Source organism: Ictalurus furcatus, chromosome 2, assembly GCF_023375685.1.
Source record: "Ictalurus furcatus strain D&B chromosome 2, Billie_1.0, whole genome shotgun sequence".
Taxonomy (NCBI): domain Eukaryota; kingdom Metazoa; phylum Chordata; class Actinopteri; order Siluriformes; family Ictaluridae; genus Ictalurus; species Ictalurus furcatus.
The window spans coordinates 23,266,559-23,287,617 of record NC_071256.1 but is presented as its reverse complement, the minus strand read 5'-3'; the positions used below and the strand labels follow the sequence as shown (position 1 = coordinate 23,287,617).

The following is a 21,059-nucleotide window of genomic DNA, read 5'->3' as shown; positions in this document are numbered from 1 at the left end:
CTTTGTAACAGTCAGGGATAAAGCTGTAACTTTACATTTTTCCACCATTAGATCTGTAGTCTTTAGGAAGAAAGACTTTGCACTTTTTGGTTGCTCGGGTCGCAGGACAAGCTGTGTTTTTGTCTTATTAACTTCAAGAGAGAGATTAAGGTGGTTCCCTCCTGTGGTGAGGGAAAACTGAAAGCCTTCTCCAACCAAAATCTAAGACCTGTTTTAGTTGATCAAGAACTTCTTAAAGCAATGATTTGATGGTCAAGTGAGAACGATTATGGTTGGATCTGAAGTCTTCAGGAAGGTAGATCTCCAGGAACAGGGTTGGTGACTACTGCTGTAGGAGTATGTAGTCACAGACGAGCAGACTAAGGAAGAGTTTTACCTGTAGGCTATTAGGTTCTTACTAGGTTCATTTCCATTCTCTGTGTCACTGAGTCACTTCACATAGCCTACTCTTTCCACTGTGTGGTCACTTTACACTTTAATACAGTGCAAGACGCATATGTTGTGTAATTCTCAGTTTGTGCCTACAAATTGCATGATCATTTCAACGTTAATAACGTCGGGGTGAAACACAGAAAAGCAGTGACAGAATATCGATGATCCACGCTGACATGGAGACCAAGACGGTGCTCAGGCCACGCCCCCAGGCGCGAGTGAGTCTACGGTGTCCGTGGAAATCGTCGCGAGCGTTCACCGGCCGCTCTGTAGACACGGCCTTAGCGAAAGACGCCTGCCGTCCAAGCGCCGATGACGAAGACTGGGAGTAAAACCTCAAGCGTAATGGAGGCCGAAGTTCGAAAGCAACATGAATGACAAGTACCACAGGGCAGCGCGAGATGGCTACCTGGACCTGCTGAAAGAGGCCACGCGGAAGGACCTGAACGCGCCAGATGAAGATGGCATGACACCGACGCTCTGGGCCGCGTACCACGGCAACCTGGACGCGCTCAGACTCATTGTGGCGAGAGGGTGAGCTTGTAGCTTCTGCTTTCTCCGGTTCCTCTGTCTCTGAAATTAATCATTAAGCTTTAACGCTTGCTGGTTAATTATATGGGTCCGGATATTCCGTACAGCTGCATACTACTAAATAGTAATAACATTACTATATTAAATAGAAGCCTGTGTCAGCATAGTACACTGCCACTGTAACGGCATACTACTGTACTAAATAGTATGCTAGGTCCAAATATCACTGCCATTGTAACGGCATAGTACCACTAGCAGCCTATTTCACAATAGTACACTGTACATTGCCATTGTGACAGTATATTGTAAGTAGTAGTCTACTACAGCACATAACCATGCTAAATAGACTAGGTCCAAATAGTACTCTGATGCTGTAACAGCATACTAACATACTAAATAGTAGACTAGGTCCAAATAGTACTCTGATACTGTAACAGCATACTAACATACTAAATAGTAGCCTAGGTCAAAATAGTACTCTGATGTTGTAACAGTATACTAACATACTAAATAGTAGACTAGGTCCAAATAGTACTCTGATGTTGTAACAGTATACTAACATACTAAATAGTAGCCTAGGTCAAAATAGTACTCGGATGTTGTAACAGCATACTAACATAATAAATAGTAGCCTAGGTCAAAATAGTACTCGGATGTTGTAACAGCATACTAACATACTAAATAGTAACCTAGGTCAAAATAGTACTCGGATGTTGTAACAGCATACTAACATACTATATAGTTGACTGGGTCAAAATAGTACTCTGATGTTGTAACAACATACTACCATACTAAATAGTAGACTAGGTCAAAATAGTACTCTGATGTTGTAACAACATACTACCATACTATATAGTAGTGTGCTGTTGTAAAAGCATACTACCACACTAATTAGTCGTCTGCTGTTGTAAGAGCATATTACTGTACTAAATAGTAGCCTATATCAAAATAGTAGTCTGCCACTATTACTGCATACTACCATACTAAATTGTAGTCTGCTGTTGTAACACTATATTACCATACTAAATAGTAGCCTAGGTCAAAATAGTAGTCTGCCATTGTACCAGGATTCTACTGTATCTGCATACTAGCAGGTTAATACAGCACATACTACTATTTTAACAAGCAATACAGTATGGAAGAATGCCATGCCCATAAAAATAGAAAATTATATTGAATTCTTATATTGCTTCTTTCAAGTTTGACCACAATGTCCTACTGCGCCAACTTACTACCTGTTCCCAACACAAAACTTTATTCCAGTTATTATCCAATCTGTCATATGTCTGACAGTACAATATATCATACAGGTCATTCTGCACTTCTTTTCCATTTTGCTTTCAAGCTGACAGGTTTACTTGGGATATGGTTCTTCATTTGAGAGAAATAATATAACTTATGGTACCATCAACTCCAGCATGTAAACCAATCATTGTCTGATCTATTTTTAACCTGTTTAATAGACAAATAACTGAAGTCCTGCACTGATTGAAAGGATCAGCAAGTACACTTATGTTTGCATTTTGCACAAGTATTTAGCGTTTGTTATGTAATGTAAATATGTTTATTCAGGTGTCTATCCCAACCATTTGTGATGAGACTATGGGAAGGGTTAATGAAAGACAACAGAAGCCTTTCTGGCTGACCTGTTTTCCTCTTCTGGTCCAAGAGTTCCATTGAAAGAGATTAATTGGCAAATGTTCTCAAAAAGCTAATTTGGCCTCTGTGGAAACTATTGAAAGACACCAGTTATCATGTGATCTCTTCCAGACAAAACCAGTATTGAGTGCCATGTGCACAGGCTGTTTAGCACACCTTCACACAGGTAAAGGGAGCAATTATGGTCAGTGCCTTTAGTGTGCTGGTCTCTTGGGCATGTTCTCTTTTGTCTGTCAGGAAATGCATGCCAGTACACAGTGCATGCCAGAAGCCATGGCATGAGTTCCCACAACAGCCTAGATTATGAGACTTTATACAAGTCCATAACATATAACACAGGACAGGAAGGTCTGTTTTCCCATCTTAATTTATTGAGACATAAACCACTAATGTCATTAAAGCCAGACATTTATAGGCCGTGGTGGATCATATAGCAGTCAGCACTTTTGAGATTACAGTATAGACTTACGATCAAGTGACTGGCTTTACAGCACAATCTACCTCACTGGGCACTTTGGTAACAATGACAGCACAAGATATAGTGTTCTCTGTACGTTTGAGTAGGACTATTTTTGAGCTCGTCCATTCTTCACTGTAAGTTGGACACGAATTGTGCAGGCTATCAATGTAGGAGTCTTTGTTTAAGCAACAGCCCACTATTTTTCACTCCAAAGGTGTTTGTTTTGACCAATCATGGCTAACTGCTTTCCTCACAAGTGAGCATAGTTTGTGAAGAGCTTCTGAACTTCTCAACCCACATCACACCAGCAGAAAAAAACCCCAACCCTATTCTGTTGTAGCCATCATCCTTTCATGATGATGGAATTGATCTGCACATGAAAACTAAGGTACTGCTATAACACGTTAAAGAGAAGGTTGAAATCAGGGTCAGACCGGTTAGCAGGGGATAATCCTAGTACTGGCTATCTCCAGTGCTGCACACAGCTTCACTGACATCTGTGAAAACCTCGCAGCTTTGCTCATGTATAATGCACTGCTGTGAGGCCTTGCCTGCAGCCTATAAAATATTAATGAGAGCCACTGTTGCATGAGTCACATGGAGCCCATTGGGATCCAAGCCAAGAGCTGAGTGTGTCAGTGTCATTGGAATAAAAGTGCATATGTCTAGGTGTATAGACCAGAGAGCACTTAAACAATAACATTTTGTGCTTTCAGTAAAGTATAAGTAACTTTACTGCAAAATGTATGGTTAAGTATAATTAGCAAAAAATATAATGTGATGGGCAAAGTACATAGCACAAAATAACTTTTTTCCTAAATGTATTTAAAATTCTTTTGCTAATATTACAAATGTTGGTAAATTATTATCTTTCTCTAAATTAGGCATCTTTGTTTTAATTACTCCTAAATTACTACATTAATTTAAGCATAGTTATGCCCCATTTCTTCCTTCCACTTAATTGATATGGTCATGTATTCATTAAAGAAAGATTAGACGTATACCCTGGAGGAAGTGTAGTTTTTACTGCTTTGACTACAAGAGGAACAGTATGCCTGCAGTGTGTTGAAGTGCAGAATCTTCTTTTCAGAGAAATTGTGTTGTGAAAGTTTTGGCCCTGACAGTACGTCAGTGAAGCCATTTATTTCCAGTATTACTGTCAATGTTGCTGTCACACGGTCTTTCTGTGATCTCATTTGGATTGTTTGAACATGATAGTGTAGACCCTATCTCTGAGTTAATAATAAGGAACTGCACTAATTTCCTGAAAGGGAAAAACACTATGTTATCTTTTTGAGTCAGAGAACATGTTATCAGTGATAAAATATATTACAAGTTGTCTGTTTTTGCCACCAAGCAGTGATATTTTAAACAGAGGTTTAAAGCAGTGCACCAAAATGTTTGCTTTTGTCTGTGGCTATACTTTGGGTACCAGGAATTCAAAGTGACATCACACTAAGTGCAATCCTACCGGTCTTCCCTGCAAGAAGATACTCATAGAGTTACTACACAGGCAAGCCGAGGGTCAAATAACACACACTGTCCCAAGAACTCCGGTTCAGCTTCACTGGAGATGAACCTCCGGTCACAGGGTTGTGCACCATGTATCATGGTCATTAATTGGGGCAAGTACAGTAGGGGGTATTAATGTCTCTGTAGCATTCCTGAGCTTGTTCTTAACCAGGATTTTGCTGTATATTTATATTTGTTAATGTTGTCCATTAACATTTCAAAGAAATAATACTCAGACACAGTCGAGCACCTCCATATAATAATCTTATAAATAATTTATTCCCCTCTCTAATCCTGTGCATGCCCAAGAGGTGAATGCTGAAAACCTGATCAAAGTATGTTGGGTTAATTTTTGTATGATCCGTAATTTTGGGTTTTGAAGAACAATAAAAGCATAATGCAATCTAATCCTATGCTGCGCACATATCCAGGTTATTGTATGATAAATTAGTAGTCCACTTTACACCAAATAATTTGACATTTGCAGTGTTTTTGGCAGATGGCATATATGAACTGAGCAGTTGCTTGAGGGCAAGTGACATACTGGATATTTTCCTTTCTGGTTATTTGTTTTTTCTGCTGTTGTTTTAGAGGGAATCCTGACAAGTGTGACATATGGGGGAACACACCACTCCACCTGGCTGCTTCCAATGGCCATCTCAACTGCCTATCCTTCCTGGTGTCCTTTGGTGCAAACACATGGTGTCTAGACAATGACTACCACACCCCTCTGGACATGGCTGCCACCAAGAGCCACATGGACTGTGTACGATACCTGGACTCCATAGCTGCCAAGCAGACAGCTCTTAATCCCAAGCTGGTGGCGAAGATGAAAGACAGAGCCTTCCGTGATGCCGAACGTCGCATCAAAGACTGTGTCAAGATGCAGCGCAAGCACCACCGCCGCATGGAGCGCAAGTTCCAGAAAGAAGCCACAGACGCTTCGTTTTCTGATGCCATGAGCTTCTCCAGCTACACCAGCAGCACTTTTAGCCGCAAGCTGCACCCCTTCAACACTGCCACCAGTGTGCCATACTCACAGGTCAGCCTCGTTGATGTCTTTCAAAATACTGGAAAATGCCTTTAAGTATCATTACTTTTCTTTGTGTGTCAAATATTCATTGTGTATTCTCTGTGAGGGCATAGTTTTAAAGCTATAAGACTTGAAGCTTTCTAATGTTCCAGGCTAATGTTTCTAATGTTCCAGGCTACTCTCCATGCCACAGCCAGAGGCAAAACCAAAATCCAGAAGAAGTTGGAAAAAAAGAAGCAGGGTGATGGGACCTTCAAGATCTATGAGGATGGAAGGAAGAGTGTGCGCTCTCTTTCTGGGCTACAGCTGGGTAATGATGTCATGTTCCTAAAGCAGGGCACCTACTTAACCTCAAAAGACCGTGGTCGGCGAAACATCCGTGATATGTTCCCACGGGACAATGAAGATGCCATCTCACGTGCCATTAGCGAGCCAGACCTGCATGGAGCAGACATGGACCACTCAGAGATCAGCACTGACTCGGGCCATGACTCACTTTTCAACCGGCCTGGCCTGGGTACCATGGTCTTCCGGAGGAACTATGTGAGTGGGGGACTCTTTGGCATAGGCTCTCGTGATGAGGGCAGCATGGCCAGCATTGGGAGGGCACCAAATGTCCGTCTACGCAGTCGTCTTCAGCGATCCCCCAGTGTAGATGAGGATAGTATCGGCAGTGCTCGAAGCCTTCAGGCAAGGAACATGGAGGAGCTTCCCTGGGATGAGGTGGAATTAGGACTGGATGATGACGATGAGCCAGAGAGTAGTCCACTTGAGGTATTCCTGGCTGCCCATTGCATGAATGAGTTCATCCCTATCTTTAAACGAGAGAAGATTGACCTGGATGCGCTGCTGCTGTGCTCTGACAATGACCTCAAAAGCATCCACATTCCTTTGGGACCCCGTAAAAAAATCATTGAGGCATGCAAGAGACGCCTGGACACCATTGATGATCCCGACAGCATAGAAGACACACAGTTGTAAGTTGACCCCCAGGGTGTTTCCTAAATTATTCACACCTGAAATTCTTGCAAAGAGTCACTAGGGATTAGTATTATGGGATTAGTGTTATTAGCCTCCATTGTGCCACTGCTTATCTATGCAGAGCTTTTTTTTATTAAGTTCATAGGGGACCTTTAAAATGGTTGTGAGCTTTTGATTTTTCAGAGTAGTCCACAGTTTACTATGCAAACTGCCAAAATATACGCCATGTCAGCTGTTTGCTATTTCTCTTTACAGATAGCACAAATGTTACTCTGTGATTTTGGCCATACCGATGGTACATCTCGATTCATGTGCAACAGGACAGAAAGACACTCACACTGAAAGGAAGTGTAACTCTTCAGTGGATTTCAAACAAACAATGGTACATGTCACGTTACCATAGGAATACATTTTGAACATCAGACTGACAATAGTACCTCCTTTACTGGCACATACAAGGAAGTATGCATGCTAGCAGTAACAACTGAATCAAACTGAGGTTCCATGATTGCCATACATAACAGTAAAAACCCTGCTGACAACCCTGATGAAGTCAGACCCAATCAGCATTATTCTCATGATGTGTCTGCCCCTGTGGGGCACGAGTCTTAGTGCCTGTGCTTCCAGTGCATGCAAATATCTCTGTAAATTGTAATTTTAGGCATGATGTATTGTATTATAAGATATTTTTATGACACAAACTTATATAGATTATGCTGAATGTGGAGCATGCATAGGCAGATTTGAAAAGCTTGTGTTTCAAATCCAGGAACTTTTTACACACTGCCTAAGTGATGTCAAACACAGATTATAGGTCGCCAATATACCTGGCAGCAAATGTGGGAACACTGTCTTTAGAGGTCAATGAATGCCTGTATTGTGAACTTTTTGGCCTCCATTAGTTTGTTTACATTTGTCAAGCCATACTTCTGTTAAAGACTTGGGGCATACAGTAAATACAGTAAATCTTACTATTGTTGATTTCTGTTTTTTGTTGGGTTTTTTTTTTTTTTTTGCACTAATGCCATATTACTACAGAGAAATTTCCTTTCAACATACTATTAATCTCACATAAACCTATGAATATTTGATATACAGTACATGTATAGATTTCAGTGCATTCCAACCCAAATATTATGTGCTCTTGTACATAACTTTTGTTCATGTGCTTTATATAATTTCATAAAATGTAGTAAAAAAAAAAAAAAAGAAGATGCAAGCTATCACTGAAAATCCATCAAATTTTATATTATGTTTATGGGCATATTTGAAGACAATAAACTGGTAATGTGCCTGTATCAGTGAACTGTAGATCATTCACAAAACACTGAGGTTTTATATGTGATAAAATAACAAAGCATAATGGAATAAACACTCTAAACATTGAAAGCGTTTTTTAAAACCTATAAGAACAACTGTGTGATTATGGTAGAAATTGCACTCTTACTCTTAGAGACCACACACAAGGAAGTTCCTCATTGGACAATTCTTATATCAGCACACCTGTCCAGATTTTCTTCCCAGCATTCACATCATTAAATACCCTTACATTATCCATTTATTGAATGAATACACAGCATTTTGAAAGCACACCTTCAATAAAATCATTAAATTGACATTTTCTTACTGAATTCCACAATGAAATGCTATGTTTTTAATGTGTTTTTATCTTTATATATATATATATATATATATATATATATATATATATATACACACACACACACACACACATACATACATACATACATATATACGTAGGTACGTACATACATACATACATACAGAATAATAAAACCTCTTTCATTCATTAAGCATTGATTAGCTGACTGAATTATTCTCTTATAAATCATGTACAGTATAACTGATGAGATCTAAAAAAAATCCTATTACATTACACCTTAAATTCCACATCCCTGCTTAAGAGCTTTCCCTAGTGCAAATGAAAGTTTGAGATACAGTGCTTTCCAGTAATATTGGCACAGCCTGTGTTGTGTTTGCAATTGTTTGCGATCCATGAGAGCAGAGTATTTTTGTGAATTTTCTTTAAGAAAAGATCAAAAGGTTAAACAATAAAGATAATTTTTCACAGCCTTCTTTGCTCATGCTGTTTTTACCAAGGGTGCCAATATTAGTGGAGGGCACTGTATGCAAAGCCAGATATGACACCTTTTTCAGGAATAGTTCCTCTTGCAACATCAGGTGACAGCCAAAAAGAGCGCTAACTTCCCTATTTTAATTACATGTGTTAACATTTATCTGTGTTTGGCTAGTGAGAAAGGAAAGCTAGTCATATCCCCCTGGCCATGGATGTCTATGGCATAGTTGGTGATTGAAACGTTCTACCAACAACAGGGTGAAAGAAGGTGCTCCAGTTCTTCAGTATCAATATCATAAAGGATAATCAAATAATACAATATATGTATACAATATATTCTATATATACAGTATATACAGTATATATATATATATATATATATATATATATATATATACACACACACATACATACATACATACATACATACATTGGTATATACTATATATAGAGTATATACTCTAAATAAAGTATATTTTAATATACACTTCTGCATGTAGGAAACTATTGTAATGGCTAGTTGGCTATTACAAATGCATGGAGAAACACAACAGACGCAGATGCTTGCAGACAGGTTTACTGTGTATAAAAAGTCGAAACAGGCTCAGTTGAGCTTGATTTTGGACCAAAATTACAAGAGGAAAAGATCTGAGTGACTTTGAATGAGGATTTGTTATCACACTCATATGTGGGATTCCCCCAAACTATTCCCCAAGCCTAAAAGTTGGAAGCACACAATGCTGTAACATTTTAATTACCCTTCACTGGAACTAAGCGGCCCAAACATGTTCCAGTGTGACAATACCCCTGCGCACAAAATGAGATCCATGAAGACATGGTTTGCCAAAGTTGGAGTAGAAGAACTCGAGTGGCCTGCAGAGAGCCCTGACCTCAACCCCACTGAATACCTTTGGGATGAGTTGGAACACTGACTGCTCATCAGGCCTCCTCACATAACATCAGTGACTGACCTTACTAATCCTCTTGTGGCTGAATCTGCAAATTGCCACAGCCACGCTTCAAAATGATAATAATAATAATGAGTCTTTATTGATCACATATACACAGTGAAATTCTTTTCTTCACATACCCCAGCATGTCAGGAAGTTGGGGTCAGTAAAAAAACCTCCCCATAAGAGTGGACGTTGTTATGACAGCAGAGATCTGTTAGAGATCTACATCTGGAATGGGATGTTCAAAAGAAGTGCATATGGGTGTAATTGGTCCACAATATAGGTGGTCACATTGTGTATGTTAAATGACATAAAGATAACATCTAAGATCGTGCTATCTTTCTACAGTAGAAAAAACCTTGTTATTTTGCTTTGAAGTGCTATTATCTATGTCTTTATAACAGTAGCCTCTATCACTGAGTTCTCATTACTAGCTAATACTGAATGCTTATCACTGGCTTTCCCGGGCAAAGTGATCACACACAAAATGGTTCCACGTTTAAAAAAAACACTATGATGTCAACTAGAGTCATCTACAGTATGTTAGCAATACCTTGTACAATTGCAAAACCTGCTTACATGTTCATTTCTGACAAGTGCCACTTGAGCTGTTAAGTAATACACTTTATCTTTGTTCAGAGTGAAGTTATGGATATATGTTAGGCAATAGTAAGGTCATATGAGCTTTATGGCCATATTATCCCTACACTGTTACAGTTCTCTATATAATAGGGCAGTCTTTATAAAGTATGTGTTTTCTATATATAAACGATGAGCGTATTTGTCTTATAGTGTACACTAACAGTGCACTATAAGATCTATATAAACATTGCTTCACAGCATAGAGATAAAACTAAACATGTAGGGGCCTCTCAGAGAAGGAGAAAGGTGGAACAGGGAGAAACTATAAAAATCTATACAAACAGAACTGATACACTTGACACAACACCAATTATTGCAAGTTGCAGTAATCTTATAGACCATATCAAGGTGTAACAGGTGACATTGTGTGACCTTGTAGATGTTCAGATATGTCACAAAACCAAAATTTTTATCCTCCCAATTTCTCAAGATAACAACTAAATAGCAAAATCATGATCGTTTACCTGTAGATTATTAAACAGTTCTCCAATGTGGACTAAATCTAGGAAGCACAAATGAATTAAAATGTCAAATGTCACCATGATTTAGTTTATGTGAGTGATAAGATATTTACATAATCATAGAGTCTAAATCATAATCATAGCCTTTATTCTTATTTGGTTAATCCTAAAACATTTAGCTCATCTGTATCTGTTCATTTGTCGTTTGAGCTGTTGACATGTCATGGGAAATTACACCTACACTAGAATGAGTAATTCTCAGTTTAAAAAAAAGCTCAGAAACCACTGTGTAATTTAGAAGATCACACAACATGCAAATTCCCACATGAATTTTGGGTGCAACATTTTTTCGATAATTCTATATTGCAGTAATTGTTTACTCGAAACACACTCTAATATCCAACATTACAGTCCATGTGAAGGACCTGTCTCTACTGCAGAGAACTTGACCTTGGTCTCACAAACACCCACACACACACACACCCCAACATGCACATACATATTAGCAGTAGAAGGGTAATATCAGAAGAGTGAGGAAGTGTGTGTGAAGACAGAGCCTGTTAGTTTATGGTGGATAGAGTTACAGGGTTAACACATGAGAAGAAACATCATTTATCTCTGTTTGAAGACTGTGAAGATCCAAGAAAAAACTTCTTTCCCTTATGTTTTGTGTTTGCTTGTCCTTCAGTTTTTGTCTGAATCTTGCCTTGGGGTTCAAGAAAGAAAGCTATGACATACCAGTTGAAGCCTTTCAGTTAAATATATATTTTTTTATTTGGAAGAATTAAATAAATGGGGTGTAAATGTATTAGTATTCTTTGGAAAGTCTCTTTTTTTTCCACTGAGGAACTACACTCAAACCACAACTGTTAAAGATGCACACAAGGAAAAGTCAGTACTTGCTTTGGCACACTTGTAGCACCAGAGGTCAGAAATGGGCTACAGCAGAAGTGTTCACATTTGGTACGTTAGGGTGGGTGGAACGGTATTTCAGTGTCTTTTGGACTTTTACCAAGAAATGCTTGTTAACTAGAATAATGATGTATTATAACATTTGAAACCATATTATATGCCTAGTAACGTTCAAATTTGTGATATACAGTCACCTCCAAAAATATTACATCAAGCTTGCAACTCACTGACATCACCAAACAGCTGCATTCTTCTTTTGTGATGCTTTTCCAGGCTTGTACCACAGCATCTTTCAGTTGTTGTTTGTTTCTGAGGGTTTCTCACTTCAGTCTCCTCTTCAGGAGGTGAAATGCGGCTCAACTGGGTTAACTTGGCAAAAAGAATAGTCTTCAAACTGATTGATCATCCATCTCAGTTCTACTGTTCCTACCTGTTTATGATCATGTTTATAAATGGTCAGTGTTTGTTTAGTCAGTTAAAAATCCCAGCTGTATTGAAAGGAGAACAATCTGATAGGTTTTACTGATAACACAGTGGTGAAAGGAATGATGCAGAGAAAGAGGAAGTTACAAGAAGAAGTTATGCAAAAAATGTGAAAATGTGACAATAGGTATACTGTAGCTTTGCGAGAAACGTTTTGAATTTATTTTGCTCTTGTTGTCTCTGTACTACTACTACACTACTACTACTATTACCACCACCACCACCACCACCACTACTACTACTATTACTACTATTACTACTACTACTATTACTACTATTACTACTACTACTACTATTACTACTACTACTACTACTACTACTACTACAATTAATATTATTACTACTGCTTCTACTACTACTACAATTAATACTATTACTACTGCTTCTACTACTACTACTACTACTAGTACTACTACACTACTACTACTATTACCACCACCACCACCACTACTACTACTACTACTACTACTATTATTACTATTATTACTACTACTACTACTAGTACTATTACTATTACTACTACTATTACTACTACTACTATTACTATTACTACTACTACTACTATTACTACTCCTACTACTACTACTACTACTACAATTAATACTATTACTACTGCTTCTACTACTACTACTACTACTACTACTACTACTATTACTATTAGCCTATTTTCATTTTTTAGGTTGTATCATTTATAGGTTGACTGATTTATGTCAAGTATTTATAGCACAAAACCCCTGTGTTTAGTTGTGTCTCTCTCTGTTTCCTACAGTTTACACTTGTTTCTCATCAGTTTATGAAATCTTGTATCACTAATTGAACAAAAGTAAATCAAAAACATTCAGCTAACACATGAGCAAAGCCAGGGCACTATGTGAGACAGGCTTCCTCTAAGAGGAAAGAAGAGAGGAAATTACATTCAAGGAGTATGATCCGTTTCCATGACCTCCTTCTATTACGTGCTTGCCTTGCCTCCTCCCTTCTTTCAGGCTTATGTATGGTATGTAAGCTCCAGTGCTGAGGTTGACCCTTAAATAAGGTGTGGCCTCATACTCTAGGTGTGGCTTACAACAGCACAAACAATTACACATACCGGTTTGTCAGCAACAAGGAGAAGGGTGTATGACAGTCTTGCTCTGCATTTTACTACTCTCAACGGACAGGAAGCTTCAACACTGTTTCTGCTCTGGAGAAAAATATGAGTATGGAGAAAACCGTTTCACACAAACAAATCCCAGAGAGCACTCAGCCTGACATGGAGGGTGAACAAAGAGAAAACAAAGAAATCTTGAATGCTCAAGCCAACAACAAAGAACCTATAGAGAGTACATCTCAAACCTCTGGTGACCCACAAACAGAGGAGGTAATGTGTGATACATGTATTGAGACACCTCTAAAGGCGTCGAAATCCTGCCTGACCTGCATGGTGTCCTACTGTGAGGAGCACCTGAGGCCGCATCTAGAGAACAGCAAATTCCAAAGCCATAAGTTAGTGGAGCCTCAGCTGGACATGGAGCAGCGCACATGCAAGCATCACCAGCTGGAACTTCAGATGTACTGTATGAAGGACAGCTGCTGCATTTGTCCACAGTGTGAGACAGAAGAACACCAAGGGCACAATGTCACTCCAGTAGATGAGGCGCGCAAACATATAGAGGTATGGAATTTAAGCTATTGAGCATCTTGTTCTATTTACTACTTAGCAACGAATGTACTATCTGCTTAGTCTCATTGTCCATGTCATCTGTTTTCATTTTAGAGCAATACTTTTTTAGCAATATGTTTATTTTTATATATTTGTAAAATACTTTTATATTTGTATTTAATTTGGTAAGTAGTATCTCATGTATTTAATAAAATAGACACAGAAAACCCTTTGGCAGGCCATACACACTGAGATCAAGGTCATGTGACATGGTCAGGGAAAAAAAAGTATTTCATCTTGTTCACAGACCTTAAGTGTTAGAAAGTATTAAAAATGAAACATACTGTTATGTATTATATTATATTGTTCTATATTATTATTAGACACAAATATATGATTATTATTAGACAATTCAAAAACAGTCATTTTAGCATTTTTATTTCATGTGCATGTATATACAACTGGTATAAGTACGAGTTTTATTAATGACTCATCATTTTAACAAGAGATATTGAGCACATAATAGCACACAATATTACACATTATTAATTAATTATTATAATATAAGGGTTACCAACTGTATCTCTGGGGCACCTTGACTAGTTAAATATTGAACCAGTTTAAAGTTTTCAAAGAAAAGGCTACACAGATGAAGGGCTTCCTTTCACCTCAGCTGGAGTCAGTTGTTTACAGTGATCTTGGTCAACAACACCCTTTCTAAAACACACAAAACTGTTAAATGAATAGACTTTGTAGTCTCTATAAGCTTGTGTATTTGTAAAACCTGCCACTTCCTGTAATACAGAGATTTCTTAATGTGTAACATGTAAAAAGTGAATGCTTTGGTACAATGCCTTACAAGTTATTTGTTTTATTAAAAGTTTGGATTTTCATCCCGTCTATTGTGTTTTCTTTGATATGAGAACGCAGTAGTGAATGCTGAATGTGTGTGTGTGTGTGTGTGTGTGTGTCCATGTGAAGGGTGAGTTACAGCAGAAACAGAAGGAAATGCTGAAGACTGTAACAGCTGCAGAACAGGCCATTAACAGGCTACAGAGCAACTCTACATCCATTGAAGTGAGTAACAGTCTATTAATTCACAGTTCACTATTTCTCTGTTCATACACATGCTGATGATCTTCCTTGCAGGTTATTTTAGGATACAACTACAACATATGTGAGGCAGTCTGGGAAAACTCATATATTGCTGTGAATTCTGGTGAACTGCCAAAAAAGACAAATAATCAGGCATAATAATTTAGTGTGAATAGGGTTTTTCTGTCTGTAAAATACTACAAGTATAAATATATTTCAGCCAAACAGTGTGGAAATGTTTCCTTTGCCTTCTAATCTTGGGTAGACTATCTTCCCACAAAGGTCATGTTGTGTAAGAAGCCAGTTTAACAAGCTCAGTGCCAAAAACAGGAGTCTGCTTAAATATGTCTACAATCTTGCTAGTTACGTGTGTGTTCCTCATACAGTACTCACTGTAAAACCAGATAGTTCATTTAACTCAAAAAAATTGAGGAAACTAATTACCTCAAAATTTTTAAGTTGATGAATCAATTTCTTTAAGGCAAATACACTTAAATATAACAAAAAATTAACTCAAAGTTTGTAATTTAAAATTCATTTTTGTTATATTTAAGTGTATTTGGCTTAAAGAAACTGATTTATCAACTTAAAAATTTTGAGGTAATTTGAGTTTCCTCAAATTTTTTGAGTTAAATGAACTTATCTGGTTTTATAGTGTGTCAAGATTTGATCAAGTTGCTGAATGGCCATGTTCCATAAGTAAATGCATTGCTCTCCCTTTTCACTTTTGGGGGTAACCCAGAATTTAAAATGTTACTATATATAAGGTTGAGATATTGTACATGGAAAAGAGAAACATTGTTCAGCTCAGGAAACCTGACAATTTCAGAACTAGATATAGAAAAAAATGTCAAAAATTTCACAAGGTGATGGGTTTTCCCAGGCCATTACACAAATGTGATTCGATCCATTCTATAAATGGTTATACATCAGCTCTATCTTGCTTTTTAAAGTTAACCTTTGATTCTGCTCAGAGCTCAGTAATTGGGGTTCATGCTGAAATTGATCAGCAGTTCTCAATCCTGCAAAGTGCGATAGAGGACGCCCGAAAGAAAGCTTTTGACCTTCTGGAAGTGGAACACAGGCAGGCAGTGAGTCAGGCAGAGAGCATCCATAGCCATCTGAATCAGAAGATGCTTGAGCTGAAGAAGACCATGGGCCAAATGGAGCGATTTTCAAAGAATAAGAACCCTGTCGATTTTTTACAGGTAAGACTGGTCACCAAATCATTTAAGGTTATTTATGTGTGCTTAATTTAAAAATCGTTTTTCAAATAATGAATCTAAATGAATAAACCAGTTAACACTAATGGAAATCATAAAATAGTACACGAGCGAAGTAAAATATGCTCAAACGTCCCCATTTGCTTTCAATTTGCTTTTAATGGTGTCATGTTTCATGCATTTCAGAAACAGTGTGGGCAGTTGTTAAAATTTTGCATGCTGTTATTTTGTATCTATATCCAATATCATCATTCTTATGTTTTTTTAAATAGTGACTATGACTTTTAAAACAGACAGCTCCGAACATTATACATTTATCAACAAACGGAGATGCAGAAGATAATAAAAAATGATTGAGACCACAGAAAGTGAGGAGGACAAAGAAAAAAATGTATTAGATAAGTGTGTTAATTGCTCAACCTCTCCTGCAGGAATACACAGAGTGGAAAAAGGGTTCAGTGGATGTGTGCTTACCCGGCATTTACATCGGCCTCATAGACCGACTGACCACTTTTAGTCGCATTGTTAAAGAATCAACTCAGGCCTTGTGTGATCTGCTGCTGTCCACCTACATTGTTCAGTTCAGTGAACTTTGTAAAAGTGGTAAGTGCAAAAGAAATAGACTTTCATACAGTCATGCATGCATTTTCATCCGAATGACACCTGCATTTCAAACACAGAGACACTAGGCATTAAGACGCTGGTTCACCCAAGTTCTCCAATCAAGCGGCAAGCGTTTGAACCTGAGCCTGTGACTAGAGATGACTTTCTTAAATGTAAGTTCATTTCTTTTCTCTTTCCATTTCAACAAATGATAAAGCATATTAGAGATAATTCCATTGAAATAATTCTTGGTAATATCATGAATGTTCTTGAATGTTTTTTTTTTTTTTTGAAAAGTGAAGCACATGGATTGCCTTTGTACTGTTTATATTTGTACTATCATGATGTACAGATGCCACCAACCTGAGTTTCAATCCTGACTCCACACACAAGTTCCTGAGACTCACCCAAGACAACAGAAAAGCCAGCAACACCACACCCTGGCAACACAATTACCCTGACACTCCCGAGCGCTTTGAGCATTGGCGACAGGTGATGACCTCAGAAAGCCTTTACATGGGCCGTCATTACTTTGAGGTGGACCTGAGCGGAGAAGGTGCTTACATAGGATTCACATACAAAAGCATTGATCGTAAAAGTCAAGAAAGCAGCAGCTGTATCACAGGCAATGACTTTTCATGGTGCATTGGTCGAGAAAGCCATGGCTTCTCAGCATGGCACTCTGATGTAGAAACGGCTCTCAACGTAGAGAATTTCCACAGGATTGGATGTTACATAGACTATGAAAAGGGTCTGCTGGCCTTCTATGGTATAGCTGAGACTATGAAACTTCTTAAGAAATGTACTGCTAGCTTCCGGGAGCCATTATACCCTGTCTTCTTCCTCTCTAAGAAGGACAACGCAGTTGTTCTAGTTAAGCCAGGATCAAGTTCAGACTTGCAATGATAAACAATTTCATGTTTCAATTTTTTTCTAATAAGGGCTACAATGTTGTGTATACATAAAATGATCCAGAGGTGTACTTATTTTAAACTTTATTTGATGTAATTCATCACAATCCTAATAAATCTCACATTTTTCTTGCTAAAACATTACTGAGACAAACAATGAGCCAACTATATGTTCTAACCACTAAAGTGTTATTTAATTATGCAATTTTCTGAAACGCTTTACATTTTGCATTTCAGCAACTGAAGTGAAGCATGAATCAATTAAATCTTTAATTAAATATTTGAGAAGGGACCATAATGTCATCACTATTTAATCAGCATCATGTATCAAAGTCAGTTTCATCATACACAGGATTCACAAAGTGCACACCTGAATGTGTTAAGGTGATACCATTCAGACTCTCTGTTCCATACAGCCCAGGGATCTCTGGAAAAGTGTTTTGCTTCTCAAACATGGGGTTGTCAAAACCATGGTCTAGAGGCCCACCCAGATCCCCAATCTCACTATCTTTCCACCAGCCACTCAGAGGGGGTAAATTTGGCATTCTGAGCATGCCCCGACGGTGGAGAACTATAAACAGAGCCAGGAAAGCCACCAAAGCCAGAATACCCAGAATAACCCCAGCCACCTCTCCTCCACTCATTCCAGATACACCACCACTACTTGCACCTGACGACGCATGAAACTCAGCACTTTCTATGCCCAGATGAGAACCTTGTGCATCAATGTCTCTTAGTATATCCTGAGCAAGGGCCTCAGCCAGCTTTCCAGTATTTTCATCCAGGAGAACCACCTGGATCTCGTGGGTGATTCCATAAGGAATGACTTGCATCAGTCTCTGAGTTTTTGAGACTTTTGACAAAGCCATCTGAATGGATTTATACTTAGACAAGCTGAGGAAGAGGTGCTGCAGTCGCTGGCGGTAGGATTCAATGTTGAAGTTGTCAGAGAAATGAATAGTCATGATGGCACCGCAGACATCACAGCAGTGTCCCACTGGGCACAAGGGTTTCTTGCAGTCCAGCTCTGGACACTTGACATTTGAGCAGATCCGGTCATGGTTGCCAGAATTTCCACACTCACATCCAGTGATATCATTGCAGGCTGGTCCACTAACTCTGACTGATGAAGATCCATGAAACTGCAGCTTCCCCAGATGGGAACTGGTGTACTGTGAGAAGTCAGAGGCATCACTGAATTTCTTCCCCAGCACCGAAACGCTCTTCACAGGAATGCTGTTCTCATGTGCTGATACATCCACTCGGAAAGATGAGCCATCCCGGAACACTACATCATCATGCTGGCAAGGTATAGTCTCTTCATGGACAAAGAAGAGATAAGGCCCGCTCTGCAGTTGATCAAATGAGGAAGCAGCCTTCCACAGAGCTGGATCAAACCACATCAGAGAGTCAGAGTCTCTGAAATTGGTGGTGCCACTTGCTCCACAGCTAGGATCCTGACCTTCTCTAATAGAAAAACCAGCTCCTGAGGCCAGAATAAACTCTCCATCCACAGGCAGACGCATTCCAGAAAGTGTATGAGCTGCCTCCACATACACAGCTATTTTACTAGAGGCTGGAAATACCACTTGGTCACTTCCACAGGGCACAGAACCTTTGTCCCAGTTTGTTGCATTTTCAAAGTTGGTGTCTGGAACCCACTGCTTGTACAGCGCATATGCAGAACCAAGCAGAGAGAGCAAAATAAAAAGGACTTGTCTGGTTGCCATCATGAGCGGGTATGAATCCGATTTAAGAAAAAGGAAAAGATGGACCTTTGGTCTCTCAGTAAACTATGTGACTATCACATGAAACACTAAAACTTGTTAATGAGAATTCATTACAGCAGTTCAGGCAGTCAAATATTTACCACAGTTAAAATCATACTAGACACATTACCGGAGACCAGATTGTCTTGTTTATCTTAAAACAACATTTTTTCCTAGAAAATTCATGTAACACTTGAAAAAGCTATGCAGACTTACCTGTGCTAATTATTAGGAAATGTTTAATATAGTTGAACACCTTCAGTAAGCTTAACCAATTTTTTAAAATCTATTTTGTAAATATTTAGCTCAAGCGTTATCACAAGCGTAGCTCAGTGGCCAAGATGTTGGACTATTGATCAGAAGGTTGTCAGTCCAAATCATGCCAAGATGCCATTGCTGGGCTACTGAGCAAGGCCCTTACCCTTCAACTGCTCAGTTGTATAAAAAATTAGTTAAATGTAAGTTGCTCTGGATAAGGGTGTCTTCCAAAATGCTGTAAATGTAGAATGGATCCATGGTCCATGTCAAAGAGACACACTGTGTACTATTTCATGTGGGTTTTCACCAAATGTTGTCTGGAATGTTTGGGTAAAGCACAATGTTTACAGCTCTGACATTGTAGTGAGGATAGAAGGGAAAAGGAAAAAATAAAAAGCCCTATGGCTCTAATAAATAGTATGAATATTATTGTACATATAATAAAGTAATTAGCTTAATATGTGAATAGTTGTATTATGTTCATGAAATAAATGTGTACCAAGAAGGTATGTGCAATTTATTTTACAGGTAAGTGGGTCCCTGGTTGAAAATTTTTGAGCCAGAGCACCTGAGCCAGAAGATAAAGAAGACCATATGCAGTATGGCTCAGCTTTTTACAAAAAGGCTATTCATTCCTTCACAAAGGAAAAAAAAAAAAATGCAATTAAAGAAAGTTTGAAATCAGTGATGGTTTGACACAAGGAGTGTTTATATATATATATATATATATATATATATATATATATATATATATATATATATATATACCCTTGCTCTTTCATGTAATTACCCAATCAGCCAGTCATTTGGCAGCAGCACCATGTATAAAATCTTTCAGATACAGGTCAAGTGCTTCATTTGCTGTTCAAATCAAACATCAGAATGTTGTTGGGCCCAGATGGGCTGCTATGAGGATTTCAGAAACTGCTGATCTCCTGGGATTTTTCATACACAACAGTCTCAAGAGTTAAACAGAATGGTGCAAAAAAAACCAACCAAACAAACAAAAAAACAAACAAACAAAAAAACATCCAACAAGCAGAAGTTCAGGGAGGGGGGAGGGGTGCCTTGTTGACGAGAGAGGTCAAAGGAGAACGGGCAGAATGGATTGAGCTGACAGGAAGGCTACGGTGAATTAAATAATCACTCTCTAAAACGGTACTGAGGAGAAAAGCATATCATGATTGACAACACATCGAACTTTGAGGTGGACTGGCTTCAACAGCAAAAGACCACATCGGGTTCCACTCCTATCAGCCAAGAACGGGAATCTGAGGCTACAGTGCATACAGGCTCACTGGAACTTGACAGTTGAAGAGTGGGGAAAAAAACATCATCTGGTCTTTTTCCAATCTTCAGCTGTCCAGATTCGGTGAACTTTGTGGAAGCAATGCCACGGGC

General features: G+C 38.5%; 3 protein-coding genes across 4 annotated transcripts; 2 read left to right on the top strand and 1 right to left on the bottom strand.

Annotated features, from left to right (window-relative positions):
- Positions 1-220: 220 nt before the first annotated feature.
- On the top strand, positions 221-8,193 carry ush1ga (Usher syndrome 1Ga (autosomal recessive)). 2 transcript variants are annotated; one of them, XM_053653909.1, is made up of 4 exons: positions 222-966; positions 5,186-5,636; positions 5,802-6,604; positions 6,864-8,193. In XM_053653909.1, the coding sequence occupies exons 1-4, from the start codon at positions 803-805 to the stop codon at positions 6,865-6,867; spliced, it is 1,422 nt and encodes a 473-aa protein (XP_053509884.1). In that variant the 5' UTR covers positions 222-802; the 3' UTR covers positions 6,868-8,193. The 2 variants fall into 2 exon arrangements, with proteins under 2 accessions (XP_053509875.1, XP_053509884.1); XM_053653900.1 differs by having other exon boundaries at positions 221-966; positions 5,802-8,193.
- A 4,826-nt stretch (positions 8,194-13,019) lies between these two features.
- Positions 13,020-17,921, top strand: LOC128625508 (tripartite motif-containing protein 16-like protein). Its single transcript, XM_053653886.1, has 6 exons — positions 13,020-13,811; positions 14,781-14,876; positions 15,869-16,102; positions 16,549-16,720; positions 16,798-16,893; positions 17,073-17,921. Exons 1-6 carry the CDS (start codon positions 13,353-13,355, stop codon positions 17,624-17,626), a joined length of 1,611 nt encoding a protein of 536 aa, XP_053509861.1. The 5' UTR covers positions 13,020-13,352; the 3' UTR covers positions 17,627-17,921.
- Positions 17,922-17,945: 24 nt separating this feature from the next.
- On the bottom strand, positions 17,946-20,301 carry amn (amnion associated transmembrane protein). The gene has a single exon (XM_053653919.1). It carries the CDS (start codon positions 19,362-19,364, stop codon positions 17,952-17,954), a length of 1,413 nt encoding a protein of 470 aa, XP_053509894.1. The 5' UTR covers positions 19,365-20,301; the 3' UTR covers positions 17,946-17,951.
- Positions 20,302-21,059: the final 758 nt, after the last annotated feature.